This window comes from Saccopteryx leptura, chromosome 4, assembly GCF_036850995.1.
Source record: "Saccopteryx leptura isolate mSacLep1 chromosome 4, mSacLep1_pri_phased_curated, whole genome shotgun sequence".
In the NCBI taxonomy this organism is placed as follows: Eukaryota; Metazoa; Chordata; class Mammalia; order Chiroptera; family Emballonuridae; genus Saccopteryx; species Saccopteryx leptura.
This window is the reverse complement of record NC_089506.1, coordinates 190,802,886-190,818,937: the sequence shown is the minus strand read 5'-3', so window position 1 is coordinate 190,818,937 and position 16,052 is coordinate 190,802,886. Positions and strand designations below refer to the sequence as shown.

Sequence of the window (16,052 nt, the reverse complement as noted above, 5' to 3'; positions counted from 1 at the left end):
TCGCCAGCTTGAGCGCGGGTTCATCTGGCTTAAGCAAAAAGCTCACCAGCTTGGACCCAAAGTTGCTGGCTCGAGCAAGGGGTTATTTGGTCTGCTGAAGGCCCGCGGTCAATGCACAAATGAGAAAGCATCAATAAACAACTAAAGTGTCGCAACAAAAAACTGATGATGCTTCTCATCTCTCTGCGTTCCTGTCTGTCCCTATCTATCCCTCTCTCTGACTCTCTCTCTCTGTCCCTGTAAAAAAAAAAAAAATTATAATGAATAGTTATGTGAACCTAATAAAAAAAATTATTGAAAAACTGTAAACCTACCTTTGCCCCACCTGTATATATAGTGAGAACCATAGGACGTAAAGTAAGTGGGGGCCTTGTCAGCTGTCAAGGGCTCTACAGACCTCTCTAAGTTCTTCCTTTGGACAAGGAAACTGAAGAATGAGGAAGGATGTGGCCTTGAGGAGGGAGGACAGGGCACGAGAGGGCAGCAAGGCAGGGGGCTGTGATGGGGCTGGAGCTGGACAGGCTGGAGCTGCCCCTACAACGTGCTCCTGGGTGGGACTGGGAGGCCGAGGGAGTCTCCTGGTACCTAGGGTGCAGGAATCTCAGGCATGTGGCCCTGAGCCAACAAACAAGGTTCCAGAGACTGACCCTCCCCCCGGACTGGCATACTGGGAGGCTGGGAGTTTGGGTGGGCCTAAATTCAGACTTGGGACTCAGGGATCCCGGGCCTTTCTCTCAGCTCTGGCCCCTCCTCGCGGTGGGCTGGGCTGACGGGAGGGGCTGGGTGCATTCATATTTTCAGGTCTTTCCAGCCCTTGGCCAGCCTGGCAGCCTGACTAACCAGCTCCTCCAGGTCCAAGGTGCTGGGGGAGGGGTACCGCAGGAGACAGCCAGACCAGCCCCAGGCATTGGATGTCCCAGAAGGTGGCTATCATGGGGCTTCCCAAGAGGCAGCCTCGCCCACAGCTGCTGTTCCTCTTGGCGCTGGTCTGGCCCCAGCCCTCCATGAGCCTGGGTGAGTATGGGTCCAGGGATTGTATGCACCTGGCCAGAACCCCAGGGCCTGGGGCTCCTGCTGGAGCGATTTGGACCCTGGGAGGGAGTCCACGGCCTCCGGTTGGGAGAGGCAGCCCCGGGGCACTGGGTCCCAGGGCCCTCACACCTGTCTCCATGGCCACAGAGCTGATCCCCTACATGCCGCAGATAACAGCCTGGAACCTGGAAGGGAAGGTCACGGCCACCACATTCTCCTTGGAGCAGCCGCGCTGTGTGCTGGACGGGCATGCCAGTGCTGCCAGCACTGTCTGGCTGGTGGTGGCCTTCAGCAACGGTGTGTCACAGTGCAGGTGTGGGGCCTGGGGGAGGGGTGGGGCTGAGGAGAGCTGCAGGGTCTCGGGAGTCCCTCAGTGTGACCTTTGACAGCTGGGTGTGGATTGGGAGTTGGGCTATGTGGAGAAGGGCTTCTGGGGGGTGACAAAGCCTGCTTTGTGTCATACGGGTCCTCTGGGTGCTGTGGCGTGGAGGGCCAGGGCTGGGGCAAGGAAGGCCTGGCTTCCTGGCCCACCAGTCCCATCTGTCCCTTCCTCCTGCAGCTTCCAGGAACTTCCAGAACCCGAAGACACTGGCTGAGATCCCAGCCTTCCCACAGCTGAAGACCGATGGCCACTACATGACGCTGCCACTGTCCCTGGACCAGCTGCCCTGCGAGGATCCCGTGGGCGGGAGCAGCATCCCCGTGCTGCGGGTGGGCAATGACCCTGACTGCCTGGCTGACCTCCAGCAGCCATCCTACTGCAATGCCCCCCTCCCCAGCCCTGGACCTTACCGGTGGGTCACTGCCTGGAGCCTGGGATGAGGGCTATGCTGGGAGAGGAAGGGTTTTGGGACCCAGGGTTGCCCTCCCTAGCCTTTCCCTGGGCCCTATCTGGCTGCAGGCCCAAGAAGGCCCTTCCACTCTGCAAGCATTGGCTTCTTCCTCCAGGGTGGGTGGGGCAGCACTCATCACAATTGGGGGGGCAGGCGGACTTCGGCCTATCCAGGGGCCCAGGAGAAAGAGGTGGCAGCACGGGGCTGGAGAGCGAGGTGGGGTGAGTGAGTCTGCAGGGCTGCAGTCACGGGCCCACCGTTTCTCTCATGGGGGCATCTGGTGGGAAACTGAGCCCAGGGCTGAGCTCAAACCCTGGTGGGTATGAGGTGGGGAAACACCACCCATTTTTACAGGCAAAGGAACTGAGGCACAAAAGTGCCAAGTGGCAAAAAAAAAAAAAAAAAGCCTGACCCGTGGGGCACAGTGGATAGAGCAGCAACCTGGGACGCTAAGGTTAGAGCGTTGACCTGGGACACTGAGGTCCCAGGTTTGAAATCCTGAGGTCACCGTCTTGAGTGTAGGCTCATTCAGATTGAGCACAGGTTACCAGCTTGAGCATAGGATCATCAATATGATCCCATAGTGGCTGACTTGAGTCCCCCGGTCAAATTATTTTTGAGAGGCAATCAATGAACAACTAAAGTGACAGAACTATGAGCTGATGCTTCTCATCTCTCTACCTTCATGTCTCTCTCCCCCATTCTCTCTCTAAAAAAAAAAAAGTGCCAAGTGTCTTGTCGAGGTCAGCATAGAGCTAGGGTGGGAGAGCAGCTGTTCAGACCAAGGCTGCCTGGGCCATAGGATGAGGCAAGGTGTCGTCAGGGAGACCAGGTGCAGCTGGGAGAACCAGCAGGTACACAGGGAAGGTGGTGCGGTGTGGGCTGGGCCAGCGCTCCATCCACCACCTCTGCCTTCTCACTCAGCCCTGTCAGGTCCACCTCCCCACCCACTCCCTGGCTTGGCCTCCATCCCTAGCAGCCACCAGAGTGAGCTTCCCTCAGTACCAGGCTGCCTGAGTCTCCTAATAGTTAGAAACCTTCCAGCCTGACCAGGTGGTGGCGCAGTGGATAGAGTGTCGGACTGGGATGTGGAGGACCCAGGTTCGAGAGCCCGAGGTCGCCAGCTTGAGCACGGGCTCATCTGGTTTAAGCAAAGCTCACCAGCTTGGACTCAAGGTCGCTGGCTCTAGCAAGGGGTTACTCGGTCTGCTGAAGGCCCGCGGTCAAGGCACATATGAGAAAGCAATCAATGAACAACTAAGGTGTCGCAACAAAAAACTGATGATTGATCCCTCTCATCTCTCTGCATTCCTGTCTGTCTGTCCCTATCTATCCCTCTTTCTGTCTCTGTAAACAAACAAACAAACAAACAAACAAACAAAAAACCTTAAGAAACCTTCCAGAGCTCCCCAACCCTAGCAAAGATACAACCTGAGTGCCTCTGTATGGCCCTCGGTGCCCTTGGTGCCAGCCTGATACAACCTGAGCTCCTCTGTATGGCCCTTGGTGCCCTTGGTACCAGCCTGATACAACCTGAGCTCCTCTGTATGGCCCTCGGTGCCCTTGGTACCAGCCTGATACAACCTGAGCTCCTCTGTATGGCCCTCGGTGCCCTTGGTGCCAGCCTGATACAACCTGAGCTCCTCTGTATGGCCCTTGGTGCCAGCCTGCCCCCCCATTGTGTTCCTGAGTATGCTCTGAATACATCCCTTCTTCCCTAGGCCTTTACCTGGGGTCCTCACCCCAACTGGGCCTCAGAGACTCCATGGGGCCAGCGTTCTCCTCCGGGAGGCCTGTAGCCCCCAGCCCACACAGCCTAGCGAGCCAAGGTGCACAGCCTGGCCCAGGAGAGCTGCCTGGAGTCTGGCTGTGGTGGGCGCCCTGCCTAGGGCAGCTGAGGCTCTGAGCCTCCTCCCTCCTCTCTTCAGGGTGAAGTTCCTCTTGATGGATGCCATGGGCTCACCCCAGGCTGAGACCAGGTGGTCCGACCCTATCACTCTCCACCAAGGTAGCGCTGGGGAAGGGGGTGTTCTGGCTCCAGTCTGTCTCATGCAGACTTATCACCCTCTGCAAAACGGTCATGCTCAGCTGCCACCCCCACCCTGCTGCCATGGGACTGGGGACCTGGTGGCAGTGTTCAAGTCCAGCTGGCCCTCCACACAGAACCTCATGCTGGGGGCTGGGGCCTGCGGCAGAGGCACTAGCTCTGTTCATCCCCAGATGTTTGCCATCTTTTGGATGCCCAGGCCTAAGCCCAGTCGTGGACAGAAACAGCCTTCCCCTCCTGTGGGGAGCCAGCCCGGGGCCCAGCACTGCTGGGTGGAGAAGGGCCAGGGCAAGCAGGAGGCCAGTCAGTCAGGGCCGCAGGTTCTGGGAAGCTTCCCTCAGCCAGACTCCAAAAAGCCAGCATGAGTCACCAGGCCAAGGAAACTGCATGTACGAAGGCCAGAGCGTCCCGTGTGGAGGACGCCTGGGGTGCGGGCTGCAGAAACTAGAGATGGGGGTGGGGCTTGTTGTTTGAAGGCATTGTATGCCAGGCTTCAGGAGTGGGCAGCCACACAGTTAGTCCCGAGGTCTGTGGCCAGACTGCCTGCCATGGCTGGGGCAGGGGTGGGCACATGGGTGGGAACAGCCTGGAAGGTAAGACCAGGTTGGAGGCTGGAGTGATGGGTGGTCCTGGCTACAGGGCACAGATGCCCTTCTGGTAGGCTGTCTGGATGAGAGACAGCCAGGCCTTGGGTATGGGAATGAGTGGAGGTGACTGCTCTGGGGTCTAGGGGCAGCTTCTGAGCAGCCACTGTGTGTGCAGGGAAGTCCCCAGGCTCCATCGACACGTGGCCAGGGCGGCGAAGTGGTGACATGATTGTCATCACCTCCATCCTCTCTTCTCTGGCTGGCCTCCTGCTCCTGGCCTTCCTGGCAGCCTCCACAGTGCGCTTGTGAGTGAGGACCTCCCAGGACCCCCCACCCGCCCACCTGGAACCTCTTCCCTCTCCCTGACCCCTGAACACGGAAAGCCTCCCTGACCCTGTGGCTTTGAGCTGGGAAATGTCCCAGGAAGGGCTGCGCACAGAATTTCCACCCTGAGTGTGCCTACCCTGGGAGGTCAGAGAGGTGGGTCAGCCCTTCCTCTGGCCACAGGTTCAGAGAAAGGGCCACCTTGCTCTGCCCTGTCCATCCGCGTGTCCTTTGCTTCGCCCTTGTCCTCTGGGGCCTCATTCTCTCTCCAGTGAGCCCTGTCATTTCAGTGAACTGACAGCAGGGTAATCAAGGTGGCCACCTGGAGAAGGCCGGCCTCCAGCTTGTTCTAGAAGGGAGGGAAGGGAGAGCAGAGGCTGCCGGGGGAGGGGTGTGGGTGTGGGTGTGGGTGTGTGGGGGAGGCCCTGACATGGCAGCCAGCTCCGCCCACCAGTGACACCGCTCCTCCTCTCCCTTCCTAGCTCCAGCCTGTGGTGGCCTGAGGAGGCCCCCGAGCAGCTTCGGATTGGCTCCTTCATGGGCAAGCGCTACATGACCCACCACATCCCGCCTAGTGAAGCTGCCACCCTGCCTGTGGGCTGCGAGCCCGGCCTGGACCCCTTCCCCAGCCTTGGTCCCTAGCCTGGCCAGTGTGCCCGGGGCTGGGGCTGGGGCAGTGGGCAGGGGCTGGGGGAGACCAGGTAGAGTGCTGCTCCTTATCTGCCCTTGCAGCCGCATGCCTTCCCCATCCCCCTCTCCCCCTGCCTGAAAGGCCGCCGGCAGCAGCCCCGACCGGCTTCCCCATTTCCCCGCTCTCTCCAGGCAGGGGAGTCTGGGTGACGGCTCCGGTCAGGCTGGCATCCGGCCCCACCTCCATCCGTGCCTCTGTTCTGCCTGTCCTCCCGTCAGTGAGGCTGGAGGTAATGTGGAGAAGACACCTTGATTGGAAGCTTCCAGCCTGGGAGGAGGCCTACAGGGGCCTCGCTCTGTCCTGAGCAGGAGCTGAACTGGACCCACCATGGGTGTATGAGGCCTGAGCTTCCCCCGTCTCTCTGCCCAGCTGCTGCTGGCGGGGCTGCAGCAAAGTCTTCAGAGCACCGTCATTGTCCCTTCCTGAGGGTGGCTAGAAGGTCAGACAGGGTGTAGATACACATTATGACTGGCCGGCTACTGATCTGGGCCACCACTTCCAACCCCTTTGCACACACAGAGGGCTCACACACTTATCTACTCACTGTTACTCCACAGACATTTGTTGATTGCCTGCTGCAGGCCATGCACAGTGTTAGATATGGGGCCTCAGGCAGATGGTGGGGAGCACACTCACTGCTCTGGACCTCAGATGACCACATGTCCAGATGTGACTTGTTACTGTTGGGAGGCTGTCACGTTCTGATTGTCACATACCCTCAGGCTCACATTCCCTCAGTCACCTTCAACGAGCTCTCAGGTCCACAACCACCCTTCACTGAATGACAGGCTTCACTCCCCCAGCGTCCGTCTGCCAACAAGGCCGGTGGTACCCACCGTGGCCACACGAGGGCGCCAGTGCACAGCAGCTGCTGCCGCACAACCCCGCCTGCGCACTCCTATTCCCGGAGCAGCATGGCTCTGTTCAACAGCCGCAACTCAGCAGAGTATCTGGAGGCCTAGGCTGCAGGCCCCACCGCGACCAAGCCTGGGGCACGCGCAGTCACGCTCCTGCTTCAGGGACCACTGCGTGCCATCCAGTCCACACAAACCCACCGTTTTCTAGATGGAGAAACTGAGGCTTGCCTGCATGTTCTATCCACACTGCCTCCCTACCTCGTGTGCCCTGGCCATTCTAGCCTGCCTGCAGTGGCCTACGGGCAGGGGTACCCCCTCTTTTTGAGGTGAATAAATGTCTGGCTTTTCTTTTTTCTTTTTTTTTCTTTTTTTACAGAGGCAGAGATAGACAGGGACAGACAGACAGGAACGGAGAGAGGTGAGAAGCATCAATCATCAGTTTCTCGTTGCGCGTTGTGACACCTTAGTTGTTCATTGATTGCTTTCTCACATGTGCCTTGACCGTGGGCCTTCAGCAGACCGAGTAACCCCCTGCTGGAGCCAGCGACCTTGGGTCCAAGCTGGTGAGCTCTTTGCTCAAACCAGATGAGCCCGTGCTCAAGCTGGTGACCTCGGGGTCTCAAACCTGGGTCCTTCCGCATCCCAGTCCGACGCTCTATCCACTGTGCCACCACCTGGTCAGGCTGGCTTTTCCATCCGAGTGGTTCCTGTGCTGGTTTCAGGAGAGTAGCATTTACCCATAGGACCCAGCCTGGCCTTGCTCTGTCCACCTCCGCCCCCCACCAGCCCCAGGGCTGCCCTGAGCCTGTCCCTTTGATTGCAAGCCCTAATTGTTCTTTGGGGGTGCCCCCACCTCCCGGTGGGCACTAGGGAAACCCACCCATGTATTGCAGGGCCAGGAAGCCAGCTACTAAGCAGTTTGTGTGGGTTTAGTAGTGCTCCCTCCCAGGCAAACACTTCAGGAGAGTCTTTCCTGGCTCCTGGTGGTCTTTCCCCTATCTTGCCTGTACCCCCATCAGCTACAAGACCTTCCAGGTGTAGACAGAAACAGAGTCAGTGCAGTCAGGAGCTCAGGCCCTGGTGTCCTGGGTAACATCTGGTCATGGTGTTACCAGACAGGGGACCTGGCCATTCAGGTCTGCCAAGGCCAGCCAGTAGTGTGTGGGTTCTTGACTTCATGCAGGAAAAATTTCACACATGAGCCTACGTGATTATAAGAGTACATTTCTTAAAGCTAGGGATACTCACCCTGGCCAGGTAGCTCGGTTGGTCGAGTGTTGTTCTGACATGCCGAAGTTGTGGGTTCGATCCTCGATCAGAGCACACACAGGAATCAGCCAGTGACAGCATGAATGAGTGGAGCAACAGGTCACTGTTTCTTTTTTTTATTATTATTTTTATTTTTGCATTTTTCCGAAGCTGGAAACGGGGAGGCAGTCAGACAAACTCCCGCATGCGCCCGACCGGGATCCACCTGCATGCCCACCAGGGGGCGATGCTCTGCCCCTCTGGGGTGTCGCTCTGCCACATCCAGAGCCATTCTAGTGCCTGAGGCAGAGGCCACAGAGCCATCCTCAGCACCCGGGCCATCCTTGCTCCAATGGAGCCTCGGCTGCAGGAGGGGAAGAGAGAGACAGAGAGGAAGGAGAGGGGAGGGGTGGAGAAGCAGATGGGCGCTTCCCCTGTGTGCCCTGGCCGGGAATCGAACCCGGGACTCCCGCACGCCAGGCCGACGCTCCACCACTGAGCCAACCGGCCACTGTGAGCCCACTGTTTCTCTCTCTTTCTCTGTCTCTCTCTTTCCCTTCTTCTTTCTCTAAAAATCAATTAAAAAAAAAAACTGGGACAGTAAAACAAGGGAGGGCCTAGAATAGAAGAACAATAGGGGAGAGGCTAGGTAAGGGACCTTGGGGACAGGTTCAGGGAGTTAGCCCTGGAAGAGCTGCCGCTGCCCACTGCTCCCCTGGGGAGGCAGGGAAGAGGGGAAGGGGGAAGAGAAAGGCTGACTAGTGTGCTCCAGGGAGGAGAGCATTCTTAGAGGAGGATTTCAATAGAATATTCATCAGCTTCTCCAGCCCCCCCCCCCTGGCTGTGGTCTCCACTGACCATGCTCCTCGCCAGAACCGGGCAGTGAGTGGGCCATCAGCCACCGCAGCCTGTCTGTCGTCCAGCTTCACCCACCTGGGCCTGGAGCTAAAGCACAATTGAAGCCTAGATGTTATCTCTGCATCTGGCTATAAATTGCTTGTCCAGTTTGGTTTATTCAGCTAAGTTTCCCCATCCTATTTGTCAAGGAATTTTCCTAGATTTTTACTGACCTGTCTCAATGGGAGCCAGCCTCTTTGGGCAGCCACGTTTGAAAGTGTACTATTCTGGAATTGGAGTTGGGTTGAAAATGCCCCCACCTCACCCTCACCGGCTACCCCTCGCAGAGTCTGTCTCACACTGCTCTATTCATTCAGACCTGGTTCCTACACCAGATGAAGAGGCCCTCGAAGCTCAAGATGCCCAGCTTGGGGTCTGCCCAAGAGACTATGGTGGAGAGGAGAGGAAGACGGGTCCTCTAAGCGTTTATTGAGTGAAAATACGGACGAGCAGGAGGATTAGTCGGGAGCAGGAATTGTTCCAGGCTCTTGTCCTAGGGCCCTCTTGTGGCTGGTTCTTACGCCAGAATCTGTGCTGACTCCAGGCACAGCCCCAGCGACAGGCCGAGAGTGCCTGGGGCTGCCCCTGGTTTCTGAAGGGCCTGGCATTCAGCCCTCTGAGGAGCTGCTCTCACCCGATCTGGGGCCCAGGGCTTGACCATAGGGTCAGGCTCTAAATAGACATTGCAATACCTGAGCAAAGACTGAAGGGGCTGGAGAGCCCAGGGAAGGCAGCTGACCCCACCTGAGGGTCACGGGGGCTTCCTAGAGGTGATTTCTGAGCTGCATTAGTCAAGTAGAGAGGAAAGGAGGGAGGAAGGAGACCATCTTGCCCTGTGGTGGCATAAATGGTGCTGGGGGCCGGGGGCTGAGGGCCAAGGGGGAACTGGAGGCTGGAGGCCAATGCAAGAGCCTAGCCTGGTCTTCCAGGCAGATGGACTGAGCCTTTAACAAGACAAAGGGGGGGCCCTGGCCGGCTGGCTCAGTGGTAGAGCGTCGGCCTGGCGTGCAAGGGGTCCTGGGTTCGATTCCCGGCCAGGGCACACAGGAGAAGCGCCCATCTGCTTCTCCACCCCCCCCTCCTTCCTCTCTGTCTCTCTCTTCCCCTCCCGCAGCCGAGGCTCCATTGGAGCAAAGATGGCCCGGGCGCTGGGGATGGCTCCTTGGCCTCTGCCCCAGGCCCTAGAGTGGCTCTGGTCGCAACAGAGCGATGCCCCGGAGGGGCAGAGCATCGTCCCCTGGTGGGCAGAGTGTCGCCCCCTGGTGGGCGTGCCGGGTGGATCCCAGTCGGGCGCATGCGGAGTCTGTCTGACTGTCTCTCCCCGTTTCCAGCTTCGGAAAAATACAAAAAAAAAAAAAAAAGACAAAGGGGTTGAAGAGCCTGACCTGTGGTGCTGCAGTGGACAGAGCATCAACCTGGAACGCTGAGGTCGCTGGTTTGAAACCCTGGGCTTGCCTGGTCAAGGCACATATGGGAGTTGGTGCTTTCTGCTCCTTCCCCCCTTCTCTCTCTCTCTCTCTTCTCTCTCATCTCTCTCTCTCCAAAAATATCTTTTAAAAAAAGACAAAGGTGGTTTGGAGAGGAAGAAGTGAATTCCAGAAATATTCAGGAATGGCAGGACTGGGGACCTTCTGTCTTAGGTCTGGGAGATGAGGCAGAAGGAGAAGGCTAGGCCTGGGTTTCTGACATGAGGATGAGTGTGGATGCAAAATGGAGGACCTTTATGTTCTGGAAGTGGTTCGATCAGCCCAGCTTGCTTCAGCAATCCCTAGAAGAGGGAGTACTGGAGACGTCACCTTAGCAGCTGGGTGAGTCCACAAGCACGTCAACAAATTGTTAATATTTTACAAAGATGGATGCCTACCCTGGTCAGCTGTGAGCTCGCATGACTGTGGGTGTTCTGCCCCAAGGCTGTGCTGGCAACCACTCCAGGGTGTCACAGAATCCACAGAGAAAGGGGTGAAGGGATGGGTCATTGACCAGCTCAAGAGGGTCATTAGCTGACCCCAGCCCTTTGTGGGCCAGCTCATTACAGCCTTGAGCAGAATACATAGTGATAGTCACATTGTGGAGAATCTTTTATTAAATGGAGTTTTGGAGACTCTTTTATTAAATGGCATTTAAATTTTTCCCCAGGACTGTATTTGGGGAAGCGTCTCCAAATCCATTGGCCCGTAACATAATGGTTCAGTAGTTAAAAACAAGTTCATTGTTAAAAAGGAAAAAAACAGCAATGATTGTGGGGGTGATGACTCGCAGGTGACTCATCAGACCTAAATCAAAGGAGTCAGAATGACAGCAGGTGGCAACCAGCCTGGTCTCTTGCTGGGATGTCAGTAGTTGCCCCTTGCCAGTCTGCCCACACCAGTGTTCCTGCTCCCCACCTCCATTCTCCTCCCAGCATCCAGAGGGACCAAATTATAAACCTGATGATGTCTCACCATTGCTCACAGCTCTCAGAGACTTCCTACTGTAAGAACAGAATCTGGATTCAACATTTCAGCTTGGGGCCCCATGATCCATTCTTAACCCCTATATTCTAGCCACAGAGGCCATGGGGCCTTTGCACTTGCTTATCTCTTGATGTGGAACACTCCTCTTTGCTTTCCTTCCTCTAGCTCATTTTCTTCTTCAAGGCGGCCCTTCCTGAGCCATCAGCTCTCCTAAGCTGTGTTCTTTTCCTTCCCAGCACATTTTCCATTTTGCAATTAGACATTTAAAATGGTGAGCTTTTGCGTCTTCCTATTAAACTGTGAACTTCAGGAGGGCAGGGACCGACCAGGTCTGGTTTGCTCACCAGGGTGCTCCCAGAGCTCCCATGTCGGGCTCAACATGGTGCCCGACTCTCAGTAGGTGCTTAAAAAATAATTGTTGAGCCTGACCTGTGGTGGCGCAGTGGATAAAGCCTCGACCTGGAATGCTGAGGTCGCTGGTTCAAAACCCTGGGCTTGCCTGGTCAAGGCACATATGGGAGTTGATGCTTCCAGCTCCTCCCCCCTTCTCTCTCTCTGTCTCTCTCTCCTTGCTCTCTCTCTCCTCTGTAAAAAAAATGAATAAATAAATTTAAAAAAATAATAATAATAATTGTTGAGGCCCTGGTCATTTGGCTCAGTGGTAGAGCATCGGCCTGGCGTGCAGGGGACCTGGGTTCGATTCCCGGCCAGGGCACATAGGAGAAGCGCCCATTTGCTTCTCCACCCCCCACCCCCATCCTTCCTCTCTGTCTCTCTCTTCTCCTCCCACAGCCAAGGTTCCATTGGAGCAAAGATGGCCCGGGCGCTGGGGATGGCTCCTTGGCCTCTGCCCCAGGCGCTAGAGTGGCTCTGGTAGTGGCAGAGCAACGCCCCAGAGGGGCAGAGCATCACCCCCTGGTGGGCAGAGCATCGCCCCCTGGTGGGCGTGCCAGGTGGATCCCGGTCGGGCGCATGCGGGAGTCTGACTGTCTCTCCCCGTTTCCAGCTTCAGAAAAATACAAAAAAAAAAAAATTGTTGATTAAATACTTCATAAAAAGCACTTTACACTCTTTTTAAAATCAGATTCATGGAGATATAATTCAAATACCATGTAATATACCTGTTTAAAGTGTATTTTTCAATTCAATGATTTTTAGTATCCACAAAGTTGTATCACTGTCAACTTTAGGTATTTTAGTTAACCCAAAAGTAAACCCTACACCCAGCGGTAGTCAACCTGGTCCCTACCGCCCACTAGGGGGCGTTCCAGCTTTCATGGTGGGCGGTAGCGGAGCAACCAAAGTATAAATATATATAATTATTATTATATGCTTTAACTTGCTGTAACTCTGCTTTATAAATTTTATAAAGTAAAGTTACTCCCCTACTTTATAAATCACCATTACTGTGGAAGCGGTGGGCGGTTAGAAAATTTTATTACTAACAGAGATACAAAAATGGGCGGTAGGTATAAAAAGGTTGACTACCCCTGCATTAAACAGTCACTCCTCATTCCTCTCCAACCTCTCTTAGTCCCTGGGAACCCCTCACCTACTTTCTGAGCATTTCATAGAAATGGAATCACACAATATGTGAACCTTTGGGACTCGACTGTTTCACTGAGCACAGTCTGGGGGGAAAGGAAACAGGAGCCCTGCATTGCTTGACTGAATTGTTTCTTAATCCTTTATAACTGGGTAGAACTGCAATCCAGGGTCCAGCCTCTGGGAAGAGTGGGGTCTCTTTCACCCAGGACACGCAAGACAACTATCAAGGGAGCCCAAGACCCCTCTCCCTCCCCACCCCACCCCACCCACCCCCGTATTCTCAGTTGCAAACAGCAAAAACCAACGGACAGTTGAGTGGGAAAAGAACACGCTTCAGGTTATAGGGAGCTCCTGGAGGCTCTGAGAGCAAGGGCTGGAGACCACACCAGCCGTCTCAGTGCAAAACAAAGCTGCTGGTCCTGGCCTGCAGTCCACTGGCCCTGCCGTGGGACCTTCTCTCTCTGTCATCTCTGGAAGCTGGGCATGGCAACCCCTGTCCTGGTCAGAATGAGCTGGCCATGTCACCCGCTTCCTTGTCTGGTGTGGGTGCATGACTGGAGGACATCCTGGCTGCACAGAGGCTGGAAAGTCACCCATGGTGCCTGCTGCAGTGCGAGACGGGCCGTGCACGAGGGTGCCCAGGTGTGAGGGAGGGGCCGAGTTCACCCGGAGAAGGATGCCTTTTTGTGATTCTCACAAAGATATCATGTGGCTACTGCTGCTCTGGGGACATATGTGGCAGGAAAGCGACATCCCAGACATAAGGAGGGAATGGCCGGAGCCGGGCAGTCAGAAAGAGTGGCAGCCGTCTCCCGTGCTCAGGAGCATGGGGAGCTTATGCTGGTCGGCAAGCTTCCTTATCATGAAAGAATTTCATTACATGCTGGATGTTCAGAGCCTTGCTGGGGTTTGTGACTGCCCGCCTTCTAGGAAGTCCCCAGGGTCAGTGCGGGAGAGAGGAGGGCTTCTCTAGCATGCCATACCCACCCTGAGTCTCAGCGTTCACAGCTGCTGTGAGGTCAGTGACTGCTGGCACCCAGGGCTGCTGTGAGCAGCCACGATTGGAGGAGTTGGAAGGTTTGATATATATGTGCTCAGTTAGTGAATTTTTATATTTTCCTTTGAGATACTTTTTGTTATTTCAGAGAGAGCCATAGCTGTCAGTTTGACCATTGGCTGCGGCCACCTCAGAGCTTCCTGTTCCCTCTCCAGCATGGGGACACGAGGACCCTCTGCAGACCTTAACCCTTCACTACTGTCCATAGGAGCAAGCTGGGGGACAGAGAGGGGTATCCAGCTCCTGATCTGAAGCCTAGCCCACCGCCTGCGTGGGCTCCCGTCCCTGCTGGGCCTGTGGTAGAGGGTGGGGCAGACTCCACCTTCTCAGGAGGGGCCGGCATGAACAGGCACAGAGGGACAAAGTCCCACCTCGCTACTCACTCTGCCACTCTGCCGCTTTCCAGCCCTGCCCCTCCCCGTAGGAGGGAGAGCATCCGGAATAGGGTGGAGTTGGGGGAGGGGGCATTTGCTGGGCACCCACCACTGGGCAAAGCAACAGGCCTAGAGACTTGACCCAGAGACCCCACAGGCCATGCAGGGGCTCAGATCCAGTCCCTGTCCTCAGAAAGTGTCCCACTCATGAGGGAGGCACACCCACTCTTATAGATAAAATTGTGTTCCTCAAAATTCATATATTGAAGCTGTAATCTCCAGTGCTTCAGAATGTGACTGTATTTGGGGTAGGACCTTTAAAAAAAGTATTTAGAGCCCTGGCCGGATAGCTCAGTTGGTTAGAACATCAGCCCGAAGCACAGAGGTTGCTGGTTTGATCCCTGGTCAAGGCACATACAAGAATGGATTGATCTTTCTCTCTCTTTCTCTCTCTCCCTTCTTCTCTGGCTAAAATCAATAAATAAAAATTAAAAAGAAAGTAATTAGAGTTCCTGGGCAGGTGATTCAGTAGATAGAGTGTCATTCTGGCGCGCCAAGGTTGTGAGTTTGATCACTAGTCAGGGCACATAAGAGAAGCAGCTAACGAGTGCACAACTAAGGGGAGCAGCAAGTTGATGCTTTTCTCTCTTTCTCTCCCTCTCCCTCTCCCCAAATCAATGGGAAAGAAAATTTTTTTTCTGTATTTTTCTGAAGCCGGAAACAGGGAGAGACAGACAAACTCCCGCATGCGCCCGACCGGATCCACCCGGCACGCCCACCAGGGGCAACGCTCTGCCCACCAGGGGGCGATGCTCTGCCCCTCCGGGGCATCGCTCTGTTGCGACCAGAGCCACTCTAGCGCCTGGGGTAGAGGCCGAGGAGCCATCCCCAGCGCCCGGGCCATCTTTGCTCCAGTGGAGCCTCGGCTGCGGGAGGGGAAGAGAGAGACAGAGAGGAAGGAGAGGGGAAGGGGTGGAGAAGCAGATGGGCGCTTCTCCTGTGTGCCCTGGCCGGGAATCAAACCCGGGACTTCTGCACGCCAGGCCGACGTTCTACCACTGAGCCAACCGACCAGGGCCGGAAAAAAATTTTTTTTTTTTTTGTATTTTTCTGAAGCTGGAAACGGGGAGAGACAGTCAGACAGACTCCCGCATGCGCCCGACCGGGATCCACCCGGCACGCCCACCAGGGGCAACGCTCTGCCCACCAGGGGGCGATGCTCTGCCCCTCCGGGGCATCGCTCTGTTGCGACCAGAGCCACTCTAGCGCCTGGGGCAGAGGCCAAGGAGCCATCCCCAGCGCCCGGGCCATCTTTGCTCCAATGGAGCCTTGGCTGCGGGAGGGGAAGAGAGAGACAGAGAGGAAGGAGGGGGGCAGTGGAGAAGCAAATGGGCGCTTCTCCTATGTGCCCTGGCCGGGAATTGAACCCGAGTCCCCCGCACGCCAGGCCGACGCTCTACCGCTGAGCCAACTGGCCAGGGCCTGGAAAAAATTTTTTTAATTAAGTAAATTTAAACTTTTAGAGTGGACCCTGATCCAATAACCCTATCTCTTACAGAAAGGGATCAGGACATGGAGACACCAGGGGTGCATGCGCAGAGGCCATGTATGGAGGCAGCAAGAGGACAACCATCTACGAGCCAAGGAGAGAGGCCTCGGGAGAAACCAGCCCTGCTCACACCTTGAACTTGGACTTCCAGCCTCCAGAACTATGAGAAAGAGATTTCTGTTGTTTAGGCTGCCCAGTCTGTGGCATTTTTCCCTGGCAGCCCAATCAGACCAATCCACCCACCATTACGGTGTCATGGCCGGGAGTATTACGGGGGTGGAGTGCACAGAGCAGGCAGTCAGTGATGAGACAACACTTAACTGAGAGCCCACAGGCAAGCAGCGGGCAGGGCTTTGCCGGCAGCAGGAACAGCCCCTGCAGAAGCTTGAAGGTAAGAAAGGGTCTGGGCAGGTCAAGGCCTTCAGAAAGGAACTGAATGAGTGCCGGCTGGAGCCTGCCTGCTCTCGGGCCCTGGCCCTGATCCTGCTCACACTGGACCCCTCGCTTAGCTTTCTAGGCTGCCTTCTCTGTCCCTTGTAGCTAGAGAAGCCAGAA

General features: G+C 55.9%; 1 protein-coding gene across 2 annotated transcripts; it reads left to right on the top strand.

Annotated features, from left to right (window-relative positions):
- The first annotated feature begins 818 nt into the window (after positions 1 to 818).
- Positions 819 to 6,703, top strand: UPK3B (uroplakin 3B). 2 transcript variants are annotated; one of them, XM_066382337.1, is made up of 6 exons: positions 819 to 1,014; positions 1,180 to 1,329; positions 1,592 to 1,826; positions 3,794 to 3,873; positions 4,675 to 4,804; positions 5,306 to 6,703. In XM_066382337.1, exons 1-6 carry the CDS (start codon positions 912 to 914, stop codon positions 5,463 to 5,465), a joined length of 858 nt encoding a protein of 285 aa, XP_066238434.1. In that variant the 5' UTR covers positions 819 to 911; the 3' UTR covers positions 5,466 to 6,703. The 2 variants fall into 2 exon arrangements, with proteins under 2 accessions (XP_066238434.1, XP_066238435.1); XM_066382338.1 differs by lacking the exon at positions 1,180 to 1,329.
- The last annotated feature ends 9,349 nt before the right edge of the window (positions 6,704 to 16,052 follow it).